This window comes from Mesoplodon mirus (assembly GCF_964341445.2).
Source record: "Mesoplodon mirus genome assembly, chromosome: 4".
Taxonomy (NCBI): domain Eukaryota; kingdom Metazoa; phylum Chordata; class Mammalia; order Artiodactyla; family Ziphiidae; genus Mesoplodon; species Mesoplodon mirus.
In genome coordinates this window covers 101,351,505-101,377,579 of record NC_138979.1, presented here as the reverse complement: position 1 = coordinate 101,377,579, position 26,075 = coordinate 101,351,505, and the positions used below count along the sequence as shown (strand labels likewise).

The following is a 26,075-nucleotide window of genomic DNA, read 5'->3' as shown; positions in this document are numbered from 1 at the left end:
TCTCAACCACTGCGCCACCAGGGAAGCCCCCTAACATTTTTTTATTGTTCGTTGTCTCTAATATGGCCCCTTCTCTCCTCTCTGACTTCATTTCTATGCTTTCCCCTCACTGCTTTCTTTGCATTTCCTCAGATATGCTGTGAATGTTCCTGTCTCAAGGCCTTTGTACTTACTGGTCTCTGCCTGAATAGTCTTCCTCCACGTTTCATTCATACCTCTGCTCAAATATGTCTCCTTCAGAAATGCCTCCCCTGACCAACCAACTAAAATAGAATGTCCCACTACTCTCTATCACACGTCCCTGTTTTACTTTATGCATAACATTTTCACTCTGACATTTATATTATATTCTGTACATACTTTTTTAAAGTAGCATTTACTTAATTTATTTATTTATTGAAGTGTGGTTGATTTACAATATTATGTTACTTTCAAGTGTAAAGTAGCATTTTAATACAATAGAAATAAATCAAGGGCTGATTGGATCTAGTGAATATAGTTAAAATATATTGCCTTTAACATGAAAAGATGCTCAATATCACCAATCATTAGAGAAATGCAAATCAAAACCACAATGAGTTATCACCCCACACCGGTCAGAACGGCCATCATCAAAAAGTCTACAAACAACAAACGCTGGAGAAGGTGTGGAGAAGAGGGAACCCTCCTATGCTGTTGGTGGGAATGTAAATTGGTACAGCCACTATGGAGAACAGTATGGAGGTTCCCCCAAAAACCAAAACTAGAGCTACCATACAATCCAGCAATCCTACTCCTGGGCACACACCCAGAGAAAAACATGGTTCGAAAGGATACATGCACCCCAGTGTTCACTGCAGCACCGTTCACAATTGCCAAGACATGGAAGTAACCCAAATGTCCACTGACAGACAAATGGACAAAGAAGATGTGGTACATACCAATGGAATATTATTCAGCCATTAAAAAGAAAGAAAGAATACCATTTGCGGTAACATGGATGGACCCGGAGACTATCATACTAAGTGAAGCAACTCAGGCACGGAAAGAGAAATATCATATATCACTTATATGTGGAATCTGCTAGTGTTGGAGGGTCTCCTGCAGAGGTGGGGGGTCGCCGTGGCTCACCGTGAGGACAAGGAAACTGGCAGCAGAAGTTTGGGGAAGCACCCCCCAGCGTGAGCCCTCCCAGAGTCCACCACCAGCCCCACCAAAGAGCCCAGGCAGGCTCCAGTGTTGGGTCACCCCATGTACATACTTTTTAATTATTTGTTGTTATATAACTTGGTCTGTTTTGTCCACCGCGGAATCTCCAGCTTTTTAGAACAGTGCTTAGCATATAGTACGCACTTAATAAGTATTGCTAAAAGACTGAATTTCTAAATTTGATAGCTCTCCTTTATAAAAAAGACAAAACCCAGTATCATAGTGGTAAGATAAAAGCTATGTGTTCTAGTGTATCCGGTATTTTGTCTTTATGTTAAATAGGTTTTACCATTTTATGTTTGGTAATTTTCCTTAATAATGGCTTTATCAATGATATATATTTTAACAGCCTAGTTATTTTATTTATTTTTTTTTTTGCGGTACGCGGGCCTCTCACTGTTGTGGCCTCTCCCTTTGTGGAACACAGGCTCCGGACGTGCAGGCTCAGCAGCCATAGCTCACGGGCCCAGCCGCTCCGCGGCATGTGGGATCTTCCCGGACCAGGGCACGAACCCGTGTCCCCTGCATTGGCAGGCGGACTTTCAACCACTGCGCCACCAGGGAAGCCCAACAGCCTAGTTATTAATGATATTATCTGATAGTAGCATGCTGTCCTCTGTTGACTTGTATGTTTTCCCCGGCTCTCAGTGGTCATCAATGGAGAAGACCTGAGTAAAATATATCACAAATTATAACTTTAATATCATACATAATTGTTTGCATTCTTTTCAGTGTCTAATTCTTTCCCAGACTTAAGTTGTCTTTGAGCTCACATTTATTTAGTTTCTCTTAATTTGTTTAAGAAGTACACATAGTCATTGACCTAGTGTTTAGTACTTCCCTGAGAACTCACTCTTATCACGTAGTTACAAAAATGCTCACCATAAAATTATTTATAATGATAAATTGAAGACCATATAAATGTTATAGGTAAACTTATAAGTTCATTAAATGTGTTCTATCCATAAATGTGATATGTAATCATTAAAAAAGATAGTGTTGAACTGTTTTTATTAATATATCTATGATTTTTTTTTTTGGCCACGCCATGTGGCTTGTGGGATCTTAGTTCCCCAACCAGGGATTGAACCTGGACCCTCGGCAATGAAAGTGCAGAGTCCTAACCACTGGGCTGCCAGGGAATTCCCAATATACCTACGATTTTTTTAATGAAAAAGAAGGTTACACGGAAGCACGTACAATGTAATCTCATTTTTGTGGAGGAAAAATTAGATACCTGTATGTGTATAGAAAAAAAGTCTGAAGAATCCTATCCAAAATCGGAGAGCAAGATCAGCAGTCTTAGTTTGTGTCCAAGTCCACTAGTAATATTCCGGATCTTCATTTGTTTTGGTACCACTAACTGTAACTATTAATTCTGGCTCCTGGGAAAGCCTCTGTCTTGTCCTGGATATAAATAAATCACCTCTCCCCTTAGTTCAACAAAAAAAAAGGCTGGAGTTTTTTTTAAAGGAATTTTTCTAGGAAAATAAACAAGTCACAGTGAAAGCATAGAAACCAAAGTGTTTACAGAACACACATTACTTTTTCCTAAGTAGTAAAAGTCTATCCACCAACTAGCTTAGCTGATGCAGTTTATGGCACTCTAAAGTCCTTGTGGCAATTCTTTACCCAGATCTTTCTAGCCAAACCTAGTAAGTTGGAAGTTTGGACTCAGTACTACCATTTAGGAATGTTGTAGAGGAAAATGGGATGAAATAGAAAAATGTATATAAATATGAAATAAAAAATCAGATTATATAACAAAAAAAAGAAAAAAAATCAGATTATAAAATAGTATATATGATGGTGTCCTAATTTTGTTTAAGGTATATGGTGTAATGTACAGAAAAAAACAAACAAAACAGATAATCTTGAAATGGTAGCAGTGGTTATCTTTAAGTGGTGGAATTACAGCTCATTTTAAATTTCTTTCTGGTTCTCTATTTTTCTAAATTTTTACAGAAATGTAGTAATTCACGTCAAACTTATAAGGCTCCATATTACCACAGTCACGTCCTCAGGTTCCTTCTTGGTGAATTCAACCAGCCTCAGATTGTATACTATATTTGCACTCCGTGGTTGTTTGAATCCTCAGATGCAGAACCATGGATAAGGAGCATTGACTAAGGGACTTGAGCATGGGGGTGGGGTCGGGTGTCCTGGAACCAGTCCCCCATGGATGTCAAGGCTTGACTGTATAGTTTCTACTACAGACACACCGTGTTTTATTGTGCTTAGCTTTACAGTACCTCACAGATCGTGTTTTTGACAAATTGAAGGTTTGTGGCAATCCTGTGTCAAGCAAACCTATCAGTACCATTTTCCCAACATTTGCTCTTTTCATTGTCTCTGTGTCACATTTCGGTAATTCTTGCAATATTTCAAACCTTCCACCAGCAAAAAGATTACAACTTGCTAAAGGGTCAGGTAATGTTTAGTATTTTTTAACAATGAAGTATTTTTAAATTAAGGTGTGTATACATTGTTTTTTTAGACATAATTCTACTGTACACTTAATAGACTACTGTATAGTGTAAACATAACTTTTATATGCACTGGGAAACCAAAAAAAATGCATGCAACTCGCTTTATCGTGATATTCACTTTATTGCGGTGGTCTAGAACTGAACCTGCAATATCAAAGGTATACCTGTATATCAGTTCTAAACTCCTCTGGATGTTTTATAAAGGCTTTCTTTTTTTTTTTGGCTGCACCACATGGCATGTGGGATCTTAGTTGCCCAACCAGGGATTGAACCCGTATATAAAGGCTCTTTTTAATCCAGCTTTTTCTACCTATCTAAATCTTCATAGTTTTGCCTCTGAATAGTCACCTTGTTCTTGGGCAGGAGGCATTATTAAATAAAGCTAAGAACATGTATGATCACTTCTTGTTTAGTATTGAAAGTACCCTCTTTTGTCTTTTGGCTTATATAGTACTGGAGCCAGCTAGGGTCCAACAGTGATCCACAAGTTTGTACATTGTGACTGACTTCTCTTTCCAGTATATCTACCAGACGCTTAGTTGTCCTCAGAGTCTGTTAGCAAATCAAAATGGTGTTAAACCTGGGAAAGTACTGCTCTTTAAAGATGTTAGCTGATTGTTGTTATTTAGCTGTCTTATGTGCGGTGGTGGGTGTTGGGCATTGCAGCTGGCAATACAAACAAGGAAATGGGGGAACACAGTAAGATATAGAAAACCTCAATTTTCTGTAAATTTGAATGGGTTGCTTTCTTAGAGTGAATTTTAAACTTCTTGGGTCCTTAAGTTTAGAAATCTATATAATAATAAATGAAATACAGTTACCGAAATAAACTTTGAGGATTATAAAAATAACCCAAGTATACTAGTTAGGACTGACAAGGCTGTTTTGTATTAACAAATAATCCCCAAATTGCAATTGCTTAAAGCAATAAAGTTTCATTTATTGTTCACATTACAGACTGATGCAGGTTGCATGATTCTCTTTGCAGCTCTCTCTAAGCAGTGTCCTCTTCCATTATTTGATGCCACCATCTTCATGTGTAGCCTTCTAATTTGTGACAGCAGGGAAGAGAGATTGTAGGCAATTTGCACAGAAGATTTTATTGGCATAGTTGGAAGTGGCTCATTCTGTTTCACTTACATTCTTATGGTTAGAACCCAGTTTCGTGGCACATAAAAGTAAGGAAGCCTGATCTTCCTCTGTGCCTAGGAAAAATATAATGAAATGGGGTCACAAAGCATCATGTCTGCCACACCAAAGTTTTAGAAGAATAAAATGTGCCACTAACCATATCTTATAGATGGGCTCTCTGTTTTTTTTCTCTTTATCTGTTTGCCTTCTGTCTAGTTTCCTTCTTGTTCTCTGCCTTTCTGTCACATTAAGCTGCCCAAGGTTGCAGTGGAGTGAGTGAAAAATGATCTCTTTCCCTATTGCCTTTATTTCTTAAGGGAGAAGAAAGTCCCAACTCTAAGTAAGTACATCTTGGCTAGTAAAGCTTTTTATAGAAAACTTAAAAATTCCCTTTTCAGGAACACTCTTGCACTGCTGGTGGGAATGTAAATTGATACAGCCACTATGGAGAACAGTATGGAGGTTCCTTAAAAAACTACAAATAGAACTACCATACAACCCAGCAATCCCACTACTGGGCATATACCCTGAGAAAACCATAATTCAAAAAGAGTCATGTACCAAAATGTTCATTGCAGCTCTATTTACAATAGCCAGGAGATGGAAGCAACCTAAGTGTCCATCATCGGATGAATGGATAAAGAAGATGTGGCACACATATACAATGGAATATTACCCAGCCATAAAAAGAAACGAAATTGAGTTATTTGTAGTGAGGTGGATGGACCTAGAGTCTGTCATACAGAGTGAATTAAGTCAGAAAGAGAAAAACAAATAACGTATGCTAACACATATATATGGAATCTAAGGGGGAAAAAGGTCATGAAGAGCCTAGGGGTGAGATGGGAATAAAGACACAGACCTACTAGAGAATGGACTTGAGGATATGGGGAGGGGGAAGGGTAAGCTGTGACAAAGTGAGAGAGTGTCATGGACATATATACACTACCAAACGTAAAATAGATAGCTAGTGGGAAGCAGCCACATGGCACAGGGAGATCAGCTCGGTGCTTTGTGACCACCTAGAGGGGTGGGATAGGGAGAGTGAGGGGGAGGGAGACACAAGAGGGAAGAGATATGGGAACATATGTATATGTGTAACTGATTCACTTTGTTATAAAGCAGAAACTAACACACCATTGTAAAGCAATTATACTCCAATAAAGATGTTAAAAAAAATTCCCTTTTCAAAAATAAAATCTGAACTTGTTGAATCAGTCATATTTAATTTTTATTTAAAATCTGAGCAACTTAGAGTAGCATATTCTCATAGCTTTGCCTAATCTATAAATGTCAATTTTTATTTATACTACCCATATAGAAAGGTCTCACTGTATCTGAAGAGATTCATTTATTTATTCATTCATCAAATTTTAGTTGAGCTCCTGTTATATGCCAGGCACTATTCTAGGTATTCGAGATATAGTGATGAACAAGACAGAATTCCTATCTTGTATTCTGGTCAGATTTATTGATCATCAAAATCTGTGATGGATGGTGCAATATATCAATTAGTAACCATAAATTAATTAGTTAATATACCAACTATAAGGATTACAAAATTAGAGTAAGCATCATAGAGGATTAGTGCAATGTAAACAGGTTCATGGTGGTTGGTATTTAGAAACCATAATATCACGGGGAATAATATGGATCTGTTTTTAATTTTAGCTTTAAAGAAACCCCCTGTTTCCTTTTCTCAATATGAAAGTCATCAAGTAATCTCCCATCTTCCAACTGGACAACCTCTCTCCCCAAATATGGTTCCAGGTATGAAGTTTTATTCTTAAAATTCCATTTGAAAATCAATTTTCTGGTCATGTATTGTTACATAGTGAATAAAACATGTCCCTTAGCAGCACAGTGAAGTATCATTCATTATTCTAGTTAACTTTGTATATTATCAAATGACTGATAAAAACTCAGGGAGAGATCATTACAAAATGAACTTTGTTTAATGGACTATTAAGAGTGGAAGAATTATTTGTTCTGCCACTCTGGACTACGTTCCCTTTCATCACTACTAGTATATATGTATTTACCTTCTCCAAAATTTCGTTTATCTCACAGAGGCCTTCTATAAAATGAGATCTGCCTGTATTAAACTCCCTACTCTGTACTTATCTGTATGTTTTCTACTGAATACCTACTCAGTTTTACAGAAATGTTCCCCTAAAATGAGAATTGATATGATTAAAATTAATTGTAATAAAGATCTAAATCGAGGCTTTGATGAGTTAAAAAGGGAGGTAGGGGAAAGAAAAGTTATATCCAGGAGATACTAATAAGAAAGAATCAAGAGTTAACAGTTGTGTCGCTGTGTAGATGAAAATGACTTCAAGATTAAAAATTCTAAAAGCCTTATTGGATTTTGGAGATTTCTGACAGCAATATAGAATTTGGAGGGAAGAAAAGTTACAGGTATCACTACCATTTTAATCTTTGGGTTTCTACTATTGATATATATTCCACTGATGAACAGGTTTATAATCAATACTAAAGATACCCACCCACCTGGGAATGATTAGTAAACTTCACACAACTAAAATCACATTGGTTATAAGATTTGATTAAAGAAATAAGATAAAGCTTTAAAAAAAAGCTACCTGACTACCCAGTATCAGATAACAGTGTCTTACCTTTTCTCAGGTAGGTCTTATGAAATTCTTCTGCAAAATATGACCTTAATTTGATGTTTTTATGCCATAGATTCTCATGGAAACCACAATGGAAACCCCAGAACTTCAAAACAGAAGCCTTCCAATCCTCTTCAACATTTAATTCCAGGCCCTAACTTGGAGAGTGAACCCAGAATTCAAGCAGATATTCTAAAGCAGGCTACTAAGGATCGAGCCGGTGATCTCCATAAATTGAAGCAAAGTAAGAATCAGTTGATGAATATTATGCTGAAAAGATTTCTTTAAATATAATATATTTATTTACAAGTCTGAATTAAGGTCTTCATTATTATAATCTCTAACTAATGGATGTATAGTGAAGTTATATACATACAAAGAGAAAGTATGGCGGTTGTAAAATTTAAAAGAAAAGTAGGTTTTAAATGGATAGAGATATTTTAAAGAACACTTTCAAAAACTTCTCTTGTTCTCTAGTGTTAAAAAATAAATTTCAGGTGAGTTGATTTTTAAAATGCTATTAGTTCTTAGGAATGTAAAATTTTTCTGAGAAGTGAGAGAAGATATATTTTGTTAGGCTAATATATGAAAACTTTGATTAGAAAGGAGGGAAGATAAAGAGTTTTGAAAAATGAGTTCTGGAAGAAATAAAGACTGCCATGGTAGAAAGTTCAATGTGGTTTCCTTTTCCATTCCCTCCAATTGCAATTTGCTTCATTTAGGTGTTAGAAGTGAAAGAAATTGAACAAATTCATAGTACTGTGTAATAATGTTTGACTGCTTAATTGTTTCAGAGGTATTGATTATGATAAATGGACAATACCTGTTAATCTGCATAATTTTCTAATTGCTAGATTTTCAAGATGTATAAGAAAAAATTCCGGTAGTAGACAGAATTGGGGACAGGACAGTGGCACTTAGACCAGCTCTCTTAAACTGTACTTTTCACTGCTTCTGCTTTTTTTTTTTTTTTTTTGCGGTACATGGGCTTCTCACTGTTGTGGCCTCTCCCGCTGCGGAGCACAGGCTCCGGACGCGCAGGCTCAGCAGCCATAGCTCACGGGCCCAGCCATAGCTCACGGGCCCAGCCGCTCCGCGGCATGTGGGATCTTCCCGGACCGAGGCACGAACCCGTGTCCCCTCCATCGGCAGGCAGACTCTCAACCACTGCGCCACCAGGGAAGCCCACTGCTTCTGATTTTTAAGGCTTCTTCCCTTCAACTCCTGAATAGACAGAATGTCTGAAAGCTCCAGTTTGCTTTTGTTTACTTTTAATGATGGCTTCTATGGCAACAACTCTTCAGAGCAGTGTTTAGGCATTTACTTGTACACAGGTTGTTTCTACTGTGATAACTGCACAGTGTTACTTTTTTTTTTTTTTTTTTTTTTTTTTTTTTTTTTTTTGCGGTACGCGGGCCTCTCACTGTTGTGGCCTCTCCCGTTGCAGAGCACAGGCTCCGGACGCACAGGCTCAGCGGCCATGGCTCACGGGCCCAGCCGCTCCACGGCATGTGGGATCCTCCCAGATTGGGGCACGAACCCGTGTCCCCTGCATCGGCAGGCGGACTCTCAACCACTGCGCCACCAGGAAGCCCCACAGTGTTACATTTTTAAATTGGTCTTATGACAGTTATTCATATTTCTGCATCTATATGAATAGATATTTTGTGTACATTTAATTGACTTTCCTTCCTTGACATTTTAAAGCGTATCCATGTATCTTGGCTAAAGTATTATATAAAAAATGTTTTTATTTACAAGAATATGGTTAACATTTTAAATACAGTGAAAAAATATTTCCTCCAAATCTTGTTGGGGAATTGGCTTCAAAGGTCAGAATCTTAGTAAGGTCAGAATCTTACTAAGATAAAATATCTTAATTTGATCACTTAAGATTTTCTTCTACTTATAGTTTATTCTATAAAAATTGTTATTGTTGTCTTACCTCTCTTTTTTTTTAACCAGTCTTTGGGTAAAGAATGTGATTGGAAAATGATCACCAGGAAATTACTACTTTCCACAATTTTTTTTTTTTTTTTGGCTGTGCCGTGTGGCATGTGGGTGCCTAGTTCCCCAACCAGGGATCAAACCTGTGCCCCCTGCAGTGGAAGCATGGAGTCCTAACCACTGGACCACCAGGGAATTCCCTACAATTTATTTTTGAAAGAGCCTATTGAGTTTTAAAATCTTACTCCGAATTCTTTTCAATGTATATATAGAGTTGAAATCAATGTGAGCACTGTTTTGTGATTTACTTTGGCATTATTTCTTACATGCGTTTTAACCTATCAAATAGTTATGTAGTTGTCATTTAAAAATGTATATATATACACATATACACACACGTAGACATATGCATATATTCCATTGTGTTTAGGCAATAATAATAGTACATTTAGCTCTACTCTTTGATTATTTAAATTATTTCATATTTTCTTATGTTAGATGTCATGATTATGAATATCTTTTTTTCAAATTATTTCCTGCTTCTCCTACTTTGGGTATTCCTTTAAAAGTGTAGTCCCCTAACTGAATTTATTAGGTCAAAGTACTTGACTAACTTTATAGCTCCTGTTACATAATGTCAGATTGTTCTCTAGAACAGTTTCACAATGTCACTAGAGATGTTTACTTTTATTTATTTCCCTAAGGCCTGGCCACATTTGCTTTTTAACTCTTTTGTAAGGCATTTAGAATATAATGATTCCTTAAGGGTGTTTTAATAGGCATTTACTTTCTGGTGGCCTGTCCATTTTTATGTGAGGAATTATACTATAGTTATATCTTGGTATATAATCTGTGCATCAGTTTTGACCACTGAGCCTGATAACTTTGGAGGTTGATCCTATACCTTTCTGTCAAATCTTTATCAATAATTCAGATGCTAACCTTTGATAAATTAACTGTACTTCAGTTTCCTCTTCTGCCTTTTGTGATATGAGACTTTATTATATCATGCAAATGATTTTTTTAGAAATTAAAGATAAGTTTAAAATTGTGGTAAAATACATATAAAATTCACCAAAGTGCACAATTCAACGGTATTTAGTACATTTATAATGTTGTGAAATCATTACAACTGTCTAGTTCCAGAAAGTATTCATTACTACAAAAGAAAACCCTGTACCCATTAAGCAGTCACTCCCCATTTTCTCCTACCCACAGTCCTTGGCAATGACTAACCTATTTTCTGACTCTATGGATTCACCTGGAATCCTGGATATTTCATGTAAATGGAATCATACAATATGTAGCCTTTTGTGTCTGGCTTCTTTTTCTTAGCGTACTGTTTTCAAAGTTCAGCCATGTTGTCACAGGTATCAGTACTTTATTTCTCTTATGGCTGGATAATATTCAATTGTATGAATACATTTTGTTTATCCATTCATCTGTAGATGGGCATTTGGATTGTTTCCACTTTTGGGCTATTGTGAATAGTGCTGCGATGAACATTCATTTACAAGCTTTTGTTGAACACTTGTTTTCAATTCCTTAGGTGTGTACCTAGATGTAGAGTTGCTGGATTATATGGTAATTCTATGTTTAGCTTTATAGGAAACTGCCAAACTGTTTTCCACAGCAGCTGCACCATTTTACAGTTCCATCAGCAATGCACGAGAGTTCCAGTTTCTTGACATCCCTGTCAACACTATCAGTACTTTCCACTGTTGCTGTTGTTTTTACTGTTGCCATCCTAGCGCCTGTGAAGTGGTATCTCATTGTGATTTTCATTTGCATTTCCCTGATGACTAATGACATTGAGCATCTTTTCATGTACTTGTTGGCCATTTGTATATCTTCTTTAGAGAAATGTATATTCAAGTCCTTTGCTCATTTTAAAATTGGGTTGTTTGTCTTTGCTGTTGAGTTTTAAGCATTATTTATATATTCTGAATACTAGCCCTTCATCAGATGTATGATATGCAAATATTTTTACCTATTCTATCGTTTGTTTTTTCACTCTCTGATAGTGTCCTATGATGCACAAAGTTTTTAATTTTGATGAAGTCCAATTTATCTGTTTTTCTTTTGTTGTTCATGCTTTTGGTGTCATATCTAAGAAACCTTTGCCAAATCAAAAAGGTCATGTTTTCTTCTAAGAACCTCATAGTTTCGCTCTTTTTTTTAACTTGAGGTATAATTGATTTACAATATTATATTAGTTTCAGGTGTACAACATGATGATTCAGCGTTTGTATACATTGCAAAATGGTCACAACAATAATAGTTTTAGCTCTTATATGTAAGTTTTTGATCTATTTTAAGTTAATATTTGTATACGGTATGAGGTAAGGATCCAACTGTGTTCTTCTGTGCATTGGTATTCAGTTGTCCTAGCACTATTTGTTGAAGACACCTTCTTTCTCCATTGAACAGTCTTGGTATCCTTGTCGAAAATCAGTTGACCACACATGTATGGGTTTATTCTGGATTCTTAATTCTGTTCCATTGAGACCAGATGCCAGGAGCACACTGTTTTGATTACTGCCACTTTGTAGTAAGTTTTGAAATTGAGAAGTGTGAGTCTTCCAACTTTGCCCTTCTTTATAAGATTATTTTGACTGTTTGGCATCTCTTACAATTCCATGTGAATTTTAGGATCTGCTTGTCTATTTCTACTAAAGAGACAGTTGGGATTTTAATAGGAATTGCATTAAATCTGTAGATTGCTTTGGGGAGTATTATCATTTGAACAATATTAGGTCTTCCAATCCATGAAGATGGGATGTCTTTCCATTTATTTAGGGTATCTTTAATTTTCTTCAGCAGTTTTTATAGTTTTCAGTGTACAAGTCTTACGCCTCCTTGGTTAAATTTATTCCTAAACATTTAATTCTTTTTTATGTTATTGTAAATCAAATTGTTCTCTTAATTTCCTTTTCAGATTGTTCATTGCTAGTGCATAGAAATATGACTGATTTATTTGTTTCCTTGGCTTTTGGTTTTAAAAATTTTAATGCAAATTTCTAAGAATATGCTAATATTTGGGTTCATCTTAGAATGGTATTTTATTTTCACTCTTTTAGAAATAATAGTGTTTTTAAATATACTGTAAAAATATACCTATGTTATATACATTAGCATATATATAAACATGTGTATATATATATAAAAAGTCAATATTTTGAATATGATTCAAAAATTTTATAAGTATTTTACATCAACTACATTTTTTTTCCTTTTTACCTTTTGATGTCCCTTCACCCATTTCTCCCATGTCCCCACCCTCAACCTCTGCCAGCCACCAATCTGTTCTCTGTATCTATGAGCTTGATTTTTTTTTTTTTCTTTTTGGCTGCATTGGGTCTTCATTGCTGTGGGCTTTCTCTAATTGTGGCAAGCAGGGGCTACTCTTCGTTGCAGCGTGCAGGCTTCTCATTGCAGTGGCTTCTCGTTGCAGACCACGGGCTCTAGCCACATGAGCTTCAGTAGTTGCAGCACATGGGCTCAGTAGTTGCGACACATGGGCCCTACAGCACGTAGGATTCAGTAGTTGCGGTGCGTGAACTCAGTAGTTGCGGCACGTGGGCTTGTGGGCTGGGCTCTAGGGCACGCAGGCTTCGGTAGTTGTGGCTTTGTGGACTCTAGAGCGCAAGCTAAGTAGTTGTGGCTCATGGGCTTAGTTGCTCCATGGCATTTGGGATCTTCCCGGACCAGGGATCAAACCTGTGTCCCCTGCATTGGCAGGCGGATTCTTAACCACTGTGCCACCAGGGAAGTCCCTATGAGCTTGATTTTTATTTGTTTGTTTTACTTTTTCTTAGATTCTACATATAAAAGAGATCATATGGTACTTACTTATTTCACTTGGCATAATACCATCAAGGTTCAACCATGTTGTTGCAAATAGCAAGATTTCATTCTTTTTTGTTGCTAAATAATATTTCATTGCATATATATACCACACTTACTTTGTCCATTCATCCACCAACGGACACTTAGGTTGTTTCCATATCTTGGCTATTGTAAATAATGCTGCAATGAACATGGGGGTGCCTGTTTCAAGTTAGTGTTTTCATTTTCCTCAGATAAATACACAAAATGGAATTTCTGGATCATATGGTAATTCTATTTTTAATTTTTTGAGGAACCTTCATACTGTTTTCCATAGTGGTTGCACCAATTTACATTCCTACCAAGAGCATAAGGGTTCCCTTTCCTCCACATTTCTCCAATTATGACTGATTTTCGTTTGTTGATCTTGTATCCTGCAACTTAGTTGAATTTAACACAATAGGTTTTTATTTGTGTATATTCCAACATATCCATCTTGACTCTTATGACAACTTTCATTTCTTTTATTGAAAATCATCTGTCCTTTTTCTGGCCGTAAATATACTACTCAATTTTCATTTTTTTTTTTTACCACGAATGGATTATTTGACCTCTTTGGAATATACAATGATCCAAATTTAGTTTTCTCTATGTTGATAACCATTTGTCCCAGGATTATTATTTATTTTCCCTTTGTGATATTTACTTCTGGTTTATCTTATACACACATAAACTCACATTAAATTATTTCACTATTTTTATCTCTCTCTAGAATTTCCATTTTTTTCAATTTCTTGACTTTATCCCTAGCATATGGTACGATTCTGATACCAGTTCCAATGTGTGTGGGTTTTTCCCACACCACTAAGCAATTCTCTAACACCAGCTGGGTATCTACAGTTTAACTCAATTCTGACACTATCTACCTGGAGATAGCCTCAGATCTCACAGGTTAAGGGCTCAGTCCTCCCCCACTTCAGATGCCAATTACAAGTCCAGATTGTTGCCTATATTTCTGACTGACTGGATGAAGATCTAACGTACCAACAGCCCCTTTCTTGGGTGCAATTAGTTTGCTGGAGCAGCTTGCAGAACTTGGAGAAACATTTTACTTACTAGATTACCAGCTTATAAAAAATATAACTCAGGAGGAGCCATATGGAAGAGTTGCATAGACAGCACAGAGCTTCCATGCCTGTTCCAAGCATGCCAATCTCCCCAAATCTCCATGGGTTTTTATGGAGGCTTCATTACATAGGCAATACACATTCATTACATTGCTTTATAATAATCTGAACCTACCTTAAAATTTTAAAAAAACTAAATTTTTCTCTGTTCTTCCAGAAGAATTTCACTGTCAGTTTATCAAGTTCTATGACTAGCCTCAAATGTAGTTTTAATTACAATTTTATCCTTTTTTTTAATCCTTACTGTTTTCTTCTTTGGTTTTATCCTTCTCAAAATCATATTTGCCTAAAAGTTTCTATATAGTAGAAGAATTATTTAAAATAAACATTTGGGACTTCCTGGCAGTCCAGCAGTTAAGACTCCGTGCTTCCACTGCAGGGGGTGCGGGTTCCATCCCTGGTTGGGGAACTAAGATTCTGCATGCTGCACAGAGTGACCAAAAAAGAAAAAGAAAATAGAATAGAATAGAAAACAAATATTTAAGGTATATACAAGGAACTGTTACCAGAAGGGGGACCCCTTCCAGGGCCCTAGAGTGGGGTCTTATCTAACACTTGGAAATGAATTGTCCATGGAGACACATTTACTGACAAAGCAAAAGACTTTATTGGAAAGGAGTGCTTGAGCAGAGAGCAGCAAGGTAAGGGAACCCAGGATAACTGCTCTGCCACGTGGCTTGCAGTCTCAGGTTTTTTTTTTTTTTTTTTTTTCTTTTTGCGGTATGCGGGCCTCTCACTGTTGTGGCCTCTCCCGTTGCGGAGCACAGGCTCCGGATGCACAGGCCCAGCGGCCATGGCTCACGGGCCCAGCCGCTCCGCGGCATATGGGATCCTCCCAGACCGGGGCACGAACCCGTATCCCCCGCATCGGCAGGCGGACTCTCAACCACTGCGCCACCAGGGAGGCCCCAGTCTCAGGTTTTATGGTAATAGGGTTAGCTTTCTGGGTTGTCTCTGGCCAGTCATCTTGCCTATGCCCATATTTGGTCCTATTCAAGGCCCTTCCTGATGGTGTGTGCATCTCTCAGTCAAGATGGTTTCCAGCAGGAGGGTTTCTGAGAGGTTGGCAGGACATATTATGGACTGGTGTCTCCTCCCTTCTTTGGGAACCAAATTCTCCTGGTTGGTTTGTGGTGGCAGCACTGTGTTCATTATCAGAACCTCCTGTTGTGAGACTACTCATGCAGGTGGTTATTATCATGTCTGGCCAAGGTGGGTGGTTTTGGTCAATGGTTTCCTAATAGAACCATTAGAGATAATCTAATGACCTATTACTCACTACTCTGGACTAGCAGCATCCACATCACCTGTGATTGTTAAGAAGATTTCAGACCCTACCCTAGACCTTATTTATATTTACATTAAAGTTTGAGACTCCACTATTATGTGATTTCTTCATTTTACAGACAAGAAAATTTAGATCCAGAGTGTTTAATTTACTTGAGGCAAATACTGGAACAACCAGGACTATTATCTAGGTCCCTTATCTTCAGGTTCACTGCTTTTTCACTTATCACACTACCTCCTGTATACTTTTAAAGTTTTGGAAAAATTCTTTAATAGTTCCTTTTCTTGTTCTATTTCTGGCAAACTCCTAATCGTACTTTAAAGCTGTGCTCTGCTGGCATCTATTTGATAAAGCCCTTCTCATATCTCTACTGTCCTGACCAAATCAATCATTCCCTTCTCACTGTATAGTTGACCCTTGAACAACATGGATTTGAACTGCATGGGTCCACTTATATGTGGATATTTTGATTAGTAAATACTACAGTACTACGCAGTCTGCAGTTGATTGAATCTGAGGATGTGGTTGCATGTATGGAGGTGCAACTTTAAATTATATGTAGATCTTTGACTGTGCAGAGGGTCAGTACCCCTAACCCCCATGTTGTTCAAGGGTCAACTGTACTTCAACCCATTGAACATATTATCATTAGTGTATATACCACATCATTTTGTAATTAACTGTTGAAGGGGAGGGAAAAATTTTCCATGACCTTTTTAGGATCCCTGGCTGGGTCTGAAAATTAAACTGAGAAAGATTAACAGGGAAAAAAAACCCTACAAATTTATTTAACGTGACACAGGGCCCTTCATAAGGAAAAGGAGACCCAAATAAATGGTTAAACCTGAATTTTTATTTTTAAAAAAATGTAAACAGTACGTATATATGTGAAATAATTACTGTAGTAGTACAGAAAATTTAATCATTTTACATTACAAAAATGATTTATGCAGAAGTGGTTTAGTTTAGAGAAATTGGCATTATTATTACTGACATCATTTAGATATAACTGAGAAAAAATATAAGATGAATAAAATGTTTTTGGAACATGATATCCAAGAAAGTTTTTAATCTTTGTTTTGTTTTCAGTCAGTGTCAAGGTGGCTCTCTCCAGGTCATTGTGCAATAAGCTATACATGATTATGGAAATACTGTATGAGTTTACCCACCCTTTTACTGAGAATTTCCTCTCTATTGTCTCTTCCCCTTAGTGAAATAACTTCAAATTCCCTAATTTCAACATATTCCATAATATGTCTAACTATAAAATTATATGTTTACATAATATGTATATGTAAAATATATATACATACACACAACACTAAATACTCATGCAAATATTAGAGAAAAGTAAGAGATTCTTTAAGATACATTTTTAAAGGCAGGAAAAAAGAGGCAGAGGGAGAGATATCCATTCAGTTTAAACAGAAAAAGGCAGAAGATAGATCACATATTTCATTGAATCTGAAAGTCATTAATTTTAAGTTCAACACTTTTTCTTTTTTTGGCCATGCCATACAGCTTGCAGGATCTTAGTTCCCTGAACCAGGATCAAACCCGTGTCCCCTGCAAAGGAAGCGTGGAGTCTTAACCACTGGACCGCCAGGGAAGTCCCAACACATTTTTTTTTTTTTACCACCAAGAAAGGAAAAAAGTTGCTGCCAATTACACTATGACACATCACTGATTTGAAGATGTACCCTGATGTTAGCAGTATTAAATGTGAAAAAGTCCATCTTAGAATCAATGAAATGTATATGTAGTATTTTTTGTCTTTTTTCTATTTTGAGTGATATCTTCTTTCTTAAAAATCCATTTTCAAGATTAATATTTTAGGTTAACATTAGGGTAAGTTTTACCTCCAAGTAACTGAAATGGTAAATGAGAATGTCAGTATACTGCAAAAGTTTCCTCTTTTCATGAATTATCTCTGAAGTCTAAAACGTGTTTAGTGACCCGTTCATAAAAAAAAGGTTTCCTTTGCCAATAAACAAGTTATAGATTTGATACAAATGAGTGATCATTATTCATGTCTGGAACTTCATGGGCTCAGCCCTCCGAGTTAATAATTAATGCAGAATTAGGAACATATTTGCCTACTTTTTGTTTCTTCTAGATAAGTGTTCGAAGTGCAAATCTATATTATTAGGCTAATTTCCCCTTCCAATTTATTAGTTTTTAAATTAATTTTTATTGGAGTGTAGTTGCTTTACAACGTCGTGTTAGTTTCTACCATACAGCAAAATGAATCAGCTATATGTCCTCTTTTTTGGATTTCCTTACCGTTTAGTTCACCACAGAGCATTGAGTAGAGTTCCCTTTGCTATACCGTAGGTTCTCATTAGTTATCTATTTTATACATAGTATCAATAGTGTATATAAGTCAATCCCAATCTCCCAATTCCTCCTACCTCTCTCTTCCCCCTTGGTATCCATACATTTGTTCTCTACGTCTGTGTCTATTTCTGCTTTGCAAATAAGGTTGTCTATACCATTTTTCTAGATTCCACATATATGCGTTAATATACGATATTTCTTTTTCTCTTTCTGACTTACTTCACTCTGTATGACAGTCTCTAGGTCCATCCACATCTCTATAAATGACCCATTTTCGTTCCTTTTTATGGCTGAGTAATATTCCATTTCCCCCTCCAATTGAGAACGCTTCAACAAATTTGTTATTCAGTCTTCAAAAGAAATGTATTTATCTTGCCCCAATTAATGGGAGTCTTAGACAGCTGAATATTCCTTCCAAATTCTTTGTTTTTTTTATTAGCTGTTACATAATTAAATGGTGCAACCTGGTATCTCACTATGGTACAGACAGATTTTAGGACCAACGATTCCTTTTCCAATCAATGCTAAATACTTAGCATTGAATGTTTTTATAATAAGCTTGATGAAGAGTGGAAAGATATGATAGGACAAAGGATATGAAGTAAGTGTAGTAAACTGGGAGAAATTTAGCAAGACTCATTTGTTCAGATGCTTCTTGATGTTCTTCTGTCTTGGATATCCTTATATATCCTTATATTCCTTTACTCCAGGTATAGGGAGGGTACCACTCACATGAGGGTTTTATGACCTGCTTCAGGGGAAGGTCAGAAAGTCCTTTCTGCACATGCCATTTCTCACATTCCTTCAGCTTGAAATATTTAATATTTCAAGGTGCTATATTTTCAGGTTGCATGTCCTGAAACCTGTCATTCCCCTGTCTGAAACTTCCATATGAAGTTTCACAATCCAGAAACTGAGTTGTTAGCTTGCTCCATAACCCATTGAACTAGTCTCAGTCCTGGGTATTTCAAGGGAAACATAAAAAAAACAAAGGTTAATGGTTGGTACAAACTGTAAACTTGGTTTTTTAGTCCAGAAGACAGTCAATCAAGAAGATTTTCTAGATGTTGGACTTGAAGCATCTTCAGATGCTTCATATTGCATTGGCAATATGACAGCTTTTCCTTGAATATCTGGTAATGTCATCAGGTGATCTTTTGAACTTTCTAAGTGGCCTAAATGGCAACAGGCACAAAGGTTGTCCATACATGAACTGTTGTGGTGATTTCTCTGAAGTTTATATCAAACTGTCCATCTTCAGCTTGCAAGGCTTTGGGGAAAGGACAGTTTTAAGTTTTAGTGATTCAAAGTTAGAAGGGGTGAGAAAAATTGGAAACTTTAATTTGGAGAGTTGCAGCCAGATATTGAAGGAAACTAAAAGGATTCTGCATCTAGTCTAGTTTGCAGGTAGGTAACAAGATCTTAAAGACAATAAATAGGACTCGTATTTAATAGCCACAAGGGTTTACTGTCATTTTCTATTGAAGCATCATTTTTCTCTCTATAGTCACCCCATTTCTATCAAAGATAATCAAAGACTATTTTTTAAAATAAGTCTAGTCTCATTAAACTTGGCCTGATTATTTATGTGAGTGCAAGAATAGTGATTGACCACATAGGTCTTTTGAGTTTTCTTTGCTGGAACTTTTCATAAGGATTCTCAGATTGGATCTTTAAAAGCCTCCGGAGGTGAGGAAGCCAAGCCAGAGACTCGCCTTCAGACTTCGCCTGCAGTACCTAGAGACAATTCGTATCTTCTTGAGGTTCACAGATATCCTGAAGTTCCTGGGCCTGCCAGGAAGTGACCTTCCTTATTCATCTGTAAGACTGGGAACTTTGTATACCAGGTATAAGCTGGTTTTTCCGAGGGGGGATGGGAGCACTTCATAAGTATTGACACTTTAAACCCAGCCCTAGTTCCATGAAGCTGTCTGGTCATATCTGATTTTATGCATCATTCTCAAATATGACATTCTAGTCAGAGCCTTGGTAATATAGCCAAAGTTTCCAACTGTGTTCTATTACAAGGAGAGCAGATTCTTACTGAACTTAAAATAACTATATGGCCATGAAAACAAGATTTCTGACTAAGAGTTCCTGAATTCTGGAGGGATTAGGTAGGGAGAAAGAGTAGTTGTTTTATCTTTATTCACAAAAGTACACTTTTGTGAATAAAGATAAATAACACCAAATTGCTGTGTTATAGATAGCTTAAGAGATAAGAGGAAAAGGTTTCCTTAAATCTGGAAGGCAAAAGATTAAAGGACCTCAATGTTGGGTAGTGTGTCCTGAATCCTATAACTGTTTGTATACATGTCGTCTCTGTTAGAGTGGTAACTCACAAGGGCAGGAACTGTGTCTTATTCTTTTTTATTTTCCCAGCCTTGCATATACATAGTAAATATTTGTTAAACTTACTGCATTACTTTTGGAATTTTATATTTCTGTAGTTAGTCACACAATCAAAATGATTACTTGGTCATAAATTATATAATACATGAGAAGTTCCCTACTTTTAATTTCTTTATTCTAAAATTCTTAGTCCTGAATCTTTTATAGTCTCTCTCTTTTTTTAAATTGTAGTTTATGGATTGTTTAAATTTTTTTTAATTTTCCAAAAGCCCAACTACTAATTTTGCCACTTTTTAATTTTCAATCTGCCTTTTATTTTATTCTTTGCTATTTGTGACTTGTCACTTTATTCCCCTTTTAAGTTTTTGGACAGATACTTAATTCTTCACACTTAATTCTTTCTTACTAATATATTAACTTATAAACAAACTTTTATCAAACTCCTGTTAGGCAAAACACTATGCATTTGTAACAACAATTTTTCCTCTGTTGTTTCATTGTGTGTATTAAGTTTTTATATACTAAATTTCCATTTCTGTTGTCTTTTAAAAATATTTTCCATTTTATTCTGACTTTATTCTTCATGAATAAGCATTAAGGGCATTTTTTTTCTCTATAGTTTTAATTGTTTTTGTTTGTTTGTTTGGCCATGCTGTGTGGCTTGCAGAATCTTAGTGCCCTGACCAGGGATTGAACCTGGGCCCTCAGCAGTGAAAGCATGGAGTCCTAACCACTGGACTGCCAGGGAATTCCCTCTGTAGTTTTAATTGTTAACTTCACTTTTCCATCTGTATTTAATATAGGTAAAAGAGAACCTTTAGAATAGCAGATAAGGGATAAGTGTATCTGTTCATTAGGGAGATTAAGCCTTATAGGAATGGCCAGCCTTTAGTGGAATTTGAAGAAAGTGATCTTGTGTTAGGCTATATCTATATGTTCTGTTTCCAAAACTTTGTTAAATAGCAAAAATAATTCTTTGCAGAGATTGAAAACTGATGACACTTCACCATATCCAGCTAGCATATTAGTTTTGTTCAGTCCACACAGTGATTTTTAAAAATCTGAAATAGTTGCCAGTATTTAAAAGTCAAGAGATTTCATGTAAAATTCCCAGTCTCTAATTCTCTTAAACCAGATTGTTTGACATAATCACTGGAACTGATTATGACTATTCTGTTTAGAATGAGACTTGCCTTGTCCCATTTCTCATAATCCCACTTTGACATAATACATCCAATTATCTTGCTTGTCTGATACTTGGAGGCATTTGAGTTTGTGACCCCTTTCTATAACATGAGAATATAGAATAGAAATCTTGTAGTTGATCCAGGGCAGGGGCTTAGCTATTAGGAATCCATGGCAGTATAGAAAGGTACATGAGGTTAGACTGGGCTTGAGAGGGAAGTATTACCTGAAAGTTAGCAAGCAAGGGGCATTAGACTGAGAAGTAATATTGAAAAATGGTAAACGAGGAGATGGTAGTCTCGAGAAAAAAGGTACTGCGTTAAAAATGCCAGAGACAGGGCCTCCCTGGTGGCGCAGTGGTTGAGAGTCCGCCTGCCGATGCAGGGGATACGGGTTCGTGCCCCGGTCTGGGAGGATCCCATATGCCGCGGAGCGGCTGGGCCCGTGAGCCATGGCCGCTGGGCCTGCGCATCCGGAGCCTGTGCTCCGCAACGGGGGAGGCCACAACAGTGAGAGGCCCGCATACCGCAAAAAAAAAAAAAAAAAAAAAAAATGCCAGAGACAGAACACTGTTATCATAATGAGGCCTTATTGATAAATGGAAAGTACGAAGTAGGAGTTGGAAGAAAGTGTCTGAGTATGTGAAGAAATCTCTTTTTCTGTCCTGACTCCTTTTACATCACGGAGACAGTTACAATCTCAGTCCGTATCGTCATCTAATTTTACTTCATCTAGAGACCAAAGGTATATAGAGAGACCAATAAGTACAAATGATAGAAGTGTAAATAGGTAATGAATGTAAAAGTATTTGTTTCTGTAGATACTAAATGATATGCTGTTAGAACAAGTTGAAAATTTTGTTGAAACTGACTACTGGACATGGGGGGGAATCTTAGATTTTATACAATGACCATAACAATTTTTTTGACAGTTTTAAATTTAGTATATTTTATAACTTATTATATCATACTTACATTGATACATTTTTTTTTTTTTTTTGCGGTATGCGGGCCTCTCACTGCCGTGGCCTCTCCCGTTGCGGAGCACAGGCTCCGGACGCGCGGGCTCAGCGGCCATGGCTCACGGGCCAAGCCGCTCCGCGGCATGTGGGATCTTCCCAGACCGGGGCACGAACCCATGTCCCCTGCATTGGCAGGCGGACTCTCAACCACTGCGCCACCAGGGAAGCCCTGATACATTTTTTATAAATTTAATTTTGTCTTGCCACATCATGCAAAAATAGCTAGGTAATTTGTTGGCACGTTTTGCCATTATTTAGAAAATATATTTGTGTTGGTTTAATTTAAAATGTAGAATGTAGTCTATATGGTGACACAAAATATAGTTTAGGGGATACTTCAGAGTATCCTGGAGGCACACTTCAAAGAAATAGTCAGACATCCTCCAAAGTAGTTGAAATGGAGAATTCATGGAAGACCCACCTGTTTGCCAATTAGGAGGGCTGTACTCTATATATTTAGATGCCTTGAATTGAGAAAACAGTTCATTTTAAATGTCAGCCCTGTACTGAAAGTCACAAGGACTTTCAAAACAGTAGGTGGTGATTGTTGATCAATGTGTGCTTTTCTGTATGCCTGCTCCAGGGTGAGTAGCAGCAGAAATTCATTTATTTAACTGTGGTTAATGATTCCCCTGAACAACTTGGTGAGACAAGCTAGTGTATCAGAGAGTACATGATTTTATGTATGGATTTTTTAAAGTATTTTTCAACCTCTGATCTAGATGGCTTAGTAGGTTTATCACCTTTGAGATATACACTCTGCCCACACAGATAACAATAGATAAAATGTAAAAAGAGAGAACTAAAAGGATATTGATAATCTCAAAAACATGTTAAAAATTACTGTGGTCAAGAAATGAAACAAAAATACATGATGATGAAAGGAAATGAATGATTAGACCTATTAGGTTCCAGGTCTGGAAATGAGGCTTCAAGGAATTTGACTCTTACGAGCAAAAGAATATAATGGGAGCCAGGCTTATTGCTTAATGCTAGGATCTAAATAAGGCCCCATCTTCCTTGGCAGAGGAAGCAGAAAATAAATGTTGCTGACTGCCATCAAGAACTACAGTGTTTAGCAACGTGAAGGCTTATGGAGCCAGAAACCTGCAGATGCAGCCTTATGACCATGCTGCATGGTCATACCACATCACTATTAGTTCTGTAATGAATCTGTGCTATCCCAAATAGCATCATGGTATAGAAATTCTGAAATGTGATTTAAAAATCTTATCCTAGACTGGGGAACTGGGACATCTCTAAAATGAATACATAATAAAATAAAATAATTTTACTTTAAATAAAATAAAATAAAATGAATAGATAATATAGGTGAACACAGAGAGGGTAGAAGAGAAAAAACACAAATACCCTGCCCCCCATACACACAATACACACTGAAAATTAATCAGCAAACCAAAACCCCCAAATATACGAAAAATGTTAATGCTAAGAGAGCCAACATATCAACAATAGAAACATGAAAATTATTTTTGTGTTTAAGGGTCCTCAAAGAGAGATGAAGAAATAACTTATTCATAAAAAGAAGAGATTAAGAAACAGGCAGAAATAAAACAAAAACAGCTAACTATAAAAACCAGTTATACATTTTAGAAATGAAAAATATAATCATTGAAATAAAAAATCAGCTTATGAGATAGACCATGAACATAGTTGACTGACTTATTAGGCATTTTGTACTGAGATATTCAACAAGAACGTAGCACAGGGCTTCCCTGGTGGCGCAGTGGTTGAGAGTCCGCCTGCTGATGCAGGGGACACGGGTTCGTGCCCCGGTCCCGGAAGATGCCACATGCTGCGGAGCAGCTGGGCCCGTGAGCCATGGCCGCTGAGCCTGCGCGTCTGGAGCCTGTGCTCCGCAATGGGAGAGGCCACAACAGTGAGAGGCCCGCGTACTGCAAAAAAAAAAAAAAAAAAAAAAGAACGTAGCACAGAGTAGCAAAGACATAGATAGATATAGAGATAAGTATATATCATATGTATATGTGACAGAGATGTTAAGAGAGACAGAAGATATATGTGTGTCTAATAGGAGTTTTGGGTAGAGAATAGAGTAAATGGTAGATAATCAATACTTGAAAAGAAATTTGAAAACTTTAAAGTGCTCAGAATTTTCTGAGGTTGAAGAAAGACATGAATTGTTAGATCAGATATGCCTGGGATAAATGAAGAAAGTCTTTGCTTTTAGGCATTGTAGGAAAACCTCAGAGTATCCAAAAATAAAGGGAAAAATCTTAAATGATACCAAAAAATATAGATTATTTCCAGTGAATGACAATTATATTGACAGCAGATTTTTCATCAGCAAATTAAATGCCAGACAATAATAGAAGAATATCTTCATCGTGATGAGTAGAAAATAACTACCAACATAGAATATTATACCAGCTAATGAGGACAGCAAGGACAAAATGAAGATGTACTCAGTGGGTAGAGGAGGAATAGGAGATAATATTGAAATAAAGGAAGAAGAAAATTCAAAGAAAGTCGTCTAAACAGTAAAATCAAAGAAATAAGATCAAATACTACAAAAACCACGATAAATATAAACAGATTAAAGTTACCTGTTATAAGAGATGATAAAAGGATATGCAAATCAAATCCAGCTATATATAGTGTTTACAACTAAATCTTAAACACAAACACGTAGAAAACATGAAAATAAAAGGACTATAAAAGAGGCTTCTCACTTCTGGGTATATACCCAAAAGAATTGAAAATAGGGACTTGAACAGGTATTTGTACATTCATATTCATAACATCATTATTCACAATAGCCAAAAGGTGGAAGCAACCCAAGTATTCAACAAATGAATGGATAAACAAAATATGACATATATGTACAATGGAATATTACTCAGCTTTAAAAAGGAATGAAATTCTGACACATGCTACAACATAGATGAACCTTCAAAATGTTATGATAAGTGAAATAAGCCAGTCACAAAAGGCAAATACTGTTGTGATTCCGCTTATATGAGGTACCTAGAGTAGTAAAATTTCATAGAAACAGAATTGTGGTTGCCAGGGGCTAGGTGGGGAAGGGAGTATTGTTTAATGCATACAGAGTTTCAGTTTGGGAAGATGAAAAAAGTTCTGAACATAGATGGTGGTGATGGTTGCACAACACTGTCAATGTATTTAATGCCACTGAACTATACACTTAAAAATGGTTAAGGGGGCTTCCCTGGTGGTGCAGTGGTTGAGAATCCGCCTGTCAATGCAGGGGACATGGGTTCAATCCCTGGTCCAGGAAGATCCCACATGCTGCAGAGCAACTAAGCCTGTGCACCACAACTACTGAGCCTGCGCTCTAGAGCCCATGAGCCACAACTACTGAGCCTGCACACCACAACTACTGAAGCCCGCGCGCCTAGAGCCCGTGCTCTGCAGCAAGCCACCACAATGAGAAGCCCGCATAACTGCAGCGAAGAGTAGCCCCCGCTCACTGCAACTAGAGAAAGC

General features: G+C 36.9%; 1 protein-coding gene across 2 annotated transcripts in view; it reads left to right on the top strand.

Annotated features, from left to right (window-relative positions):
• GOLM2 (golgi membrane protein 2) overlaps window positions 1-26,075 on the top strand; it is a 112,646-nt gene that overhangs the window by 68,488 nt on the left and 18,083 nt on the right. For both annotated transcript variants that reach the window (XM_082619397.1, XM_082619396.1), the window contains exons 7-8: window positions 6,480-6,578; window positions 7,518-7,688. In XM_082619397.1, coding sequence (XP_082475523.1) covers window positions 6,480-6,578; window positions 7,518-7,688 — 270 coding nt within the window. The remainder of the gene's footprint in view (window positions 1-6,479; window positions 6,579-7,517; window positions 7,689-26,075) is intronic.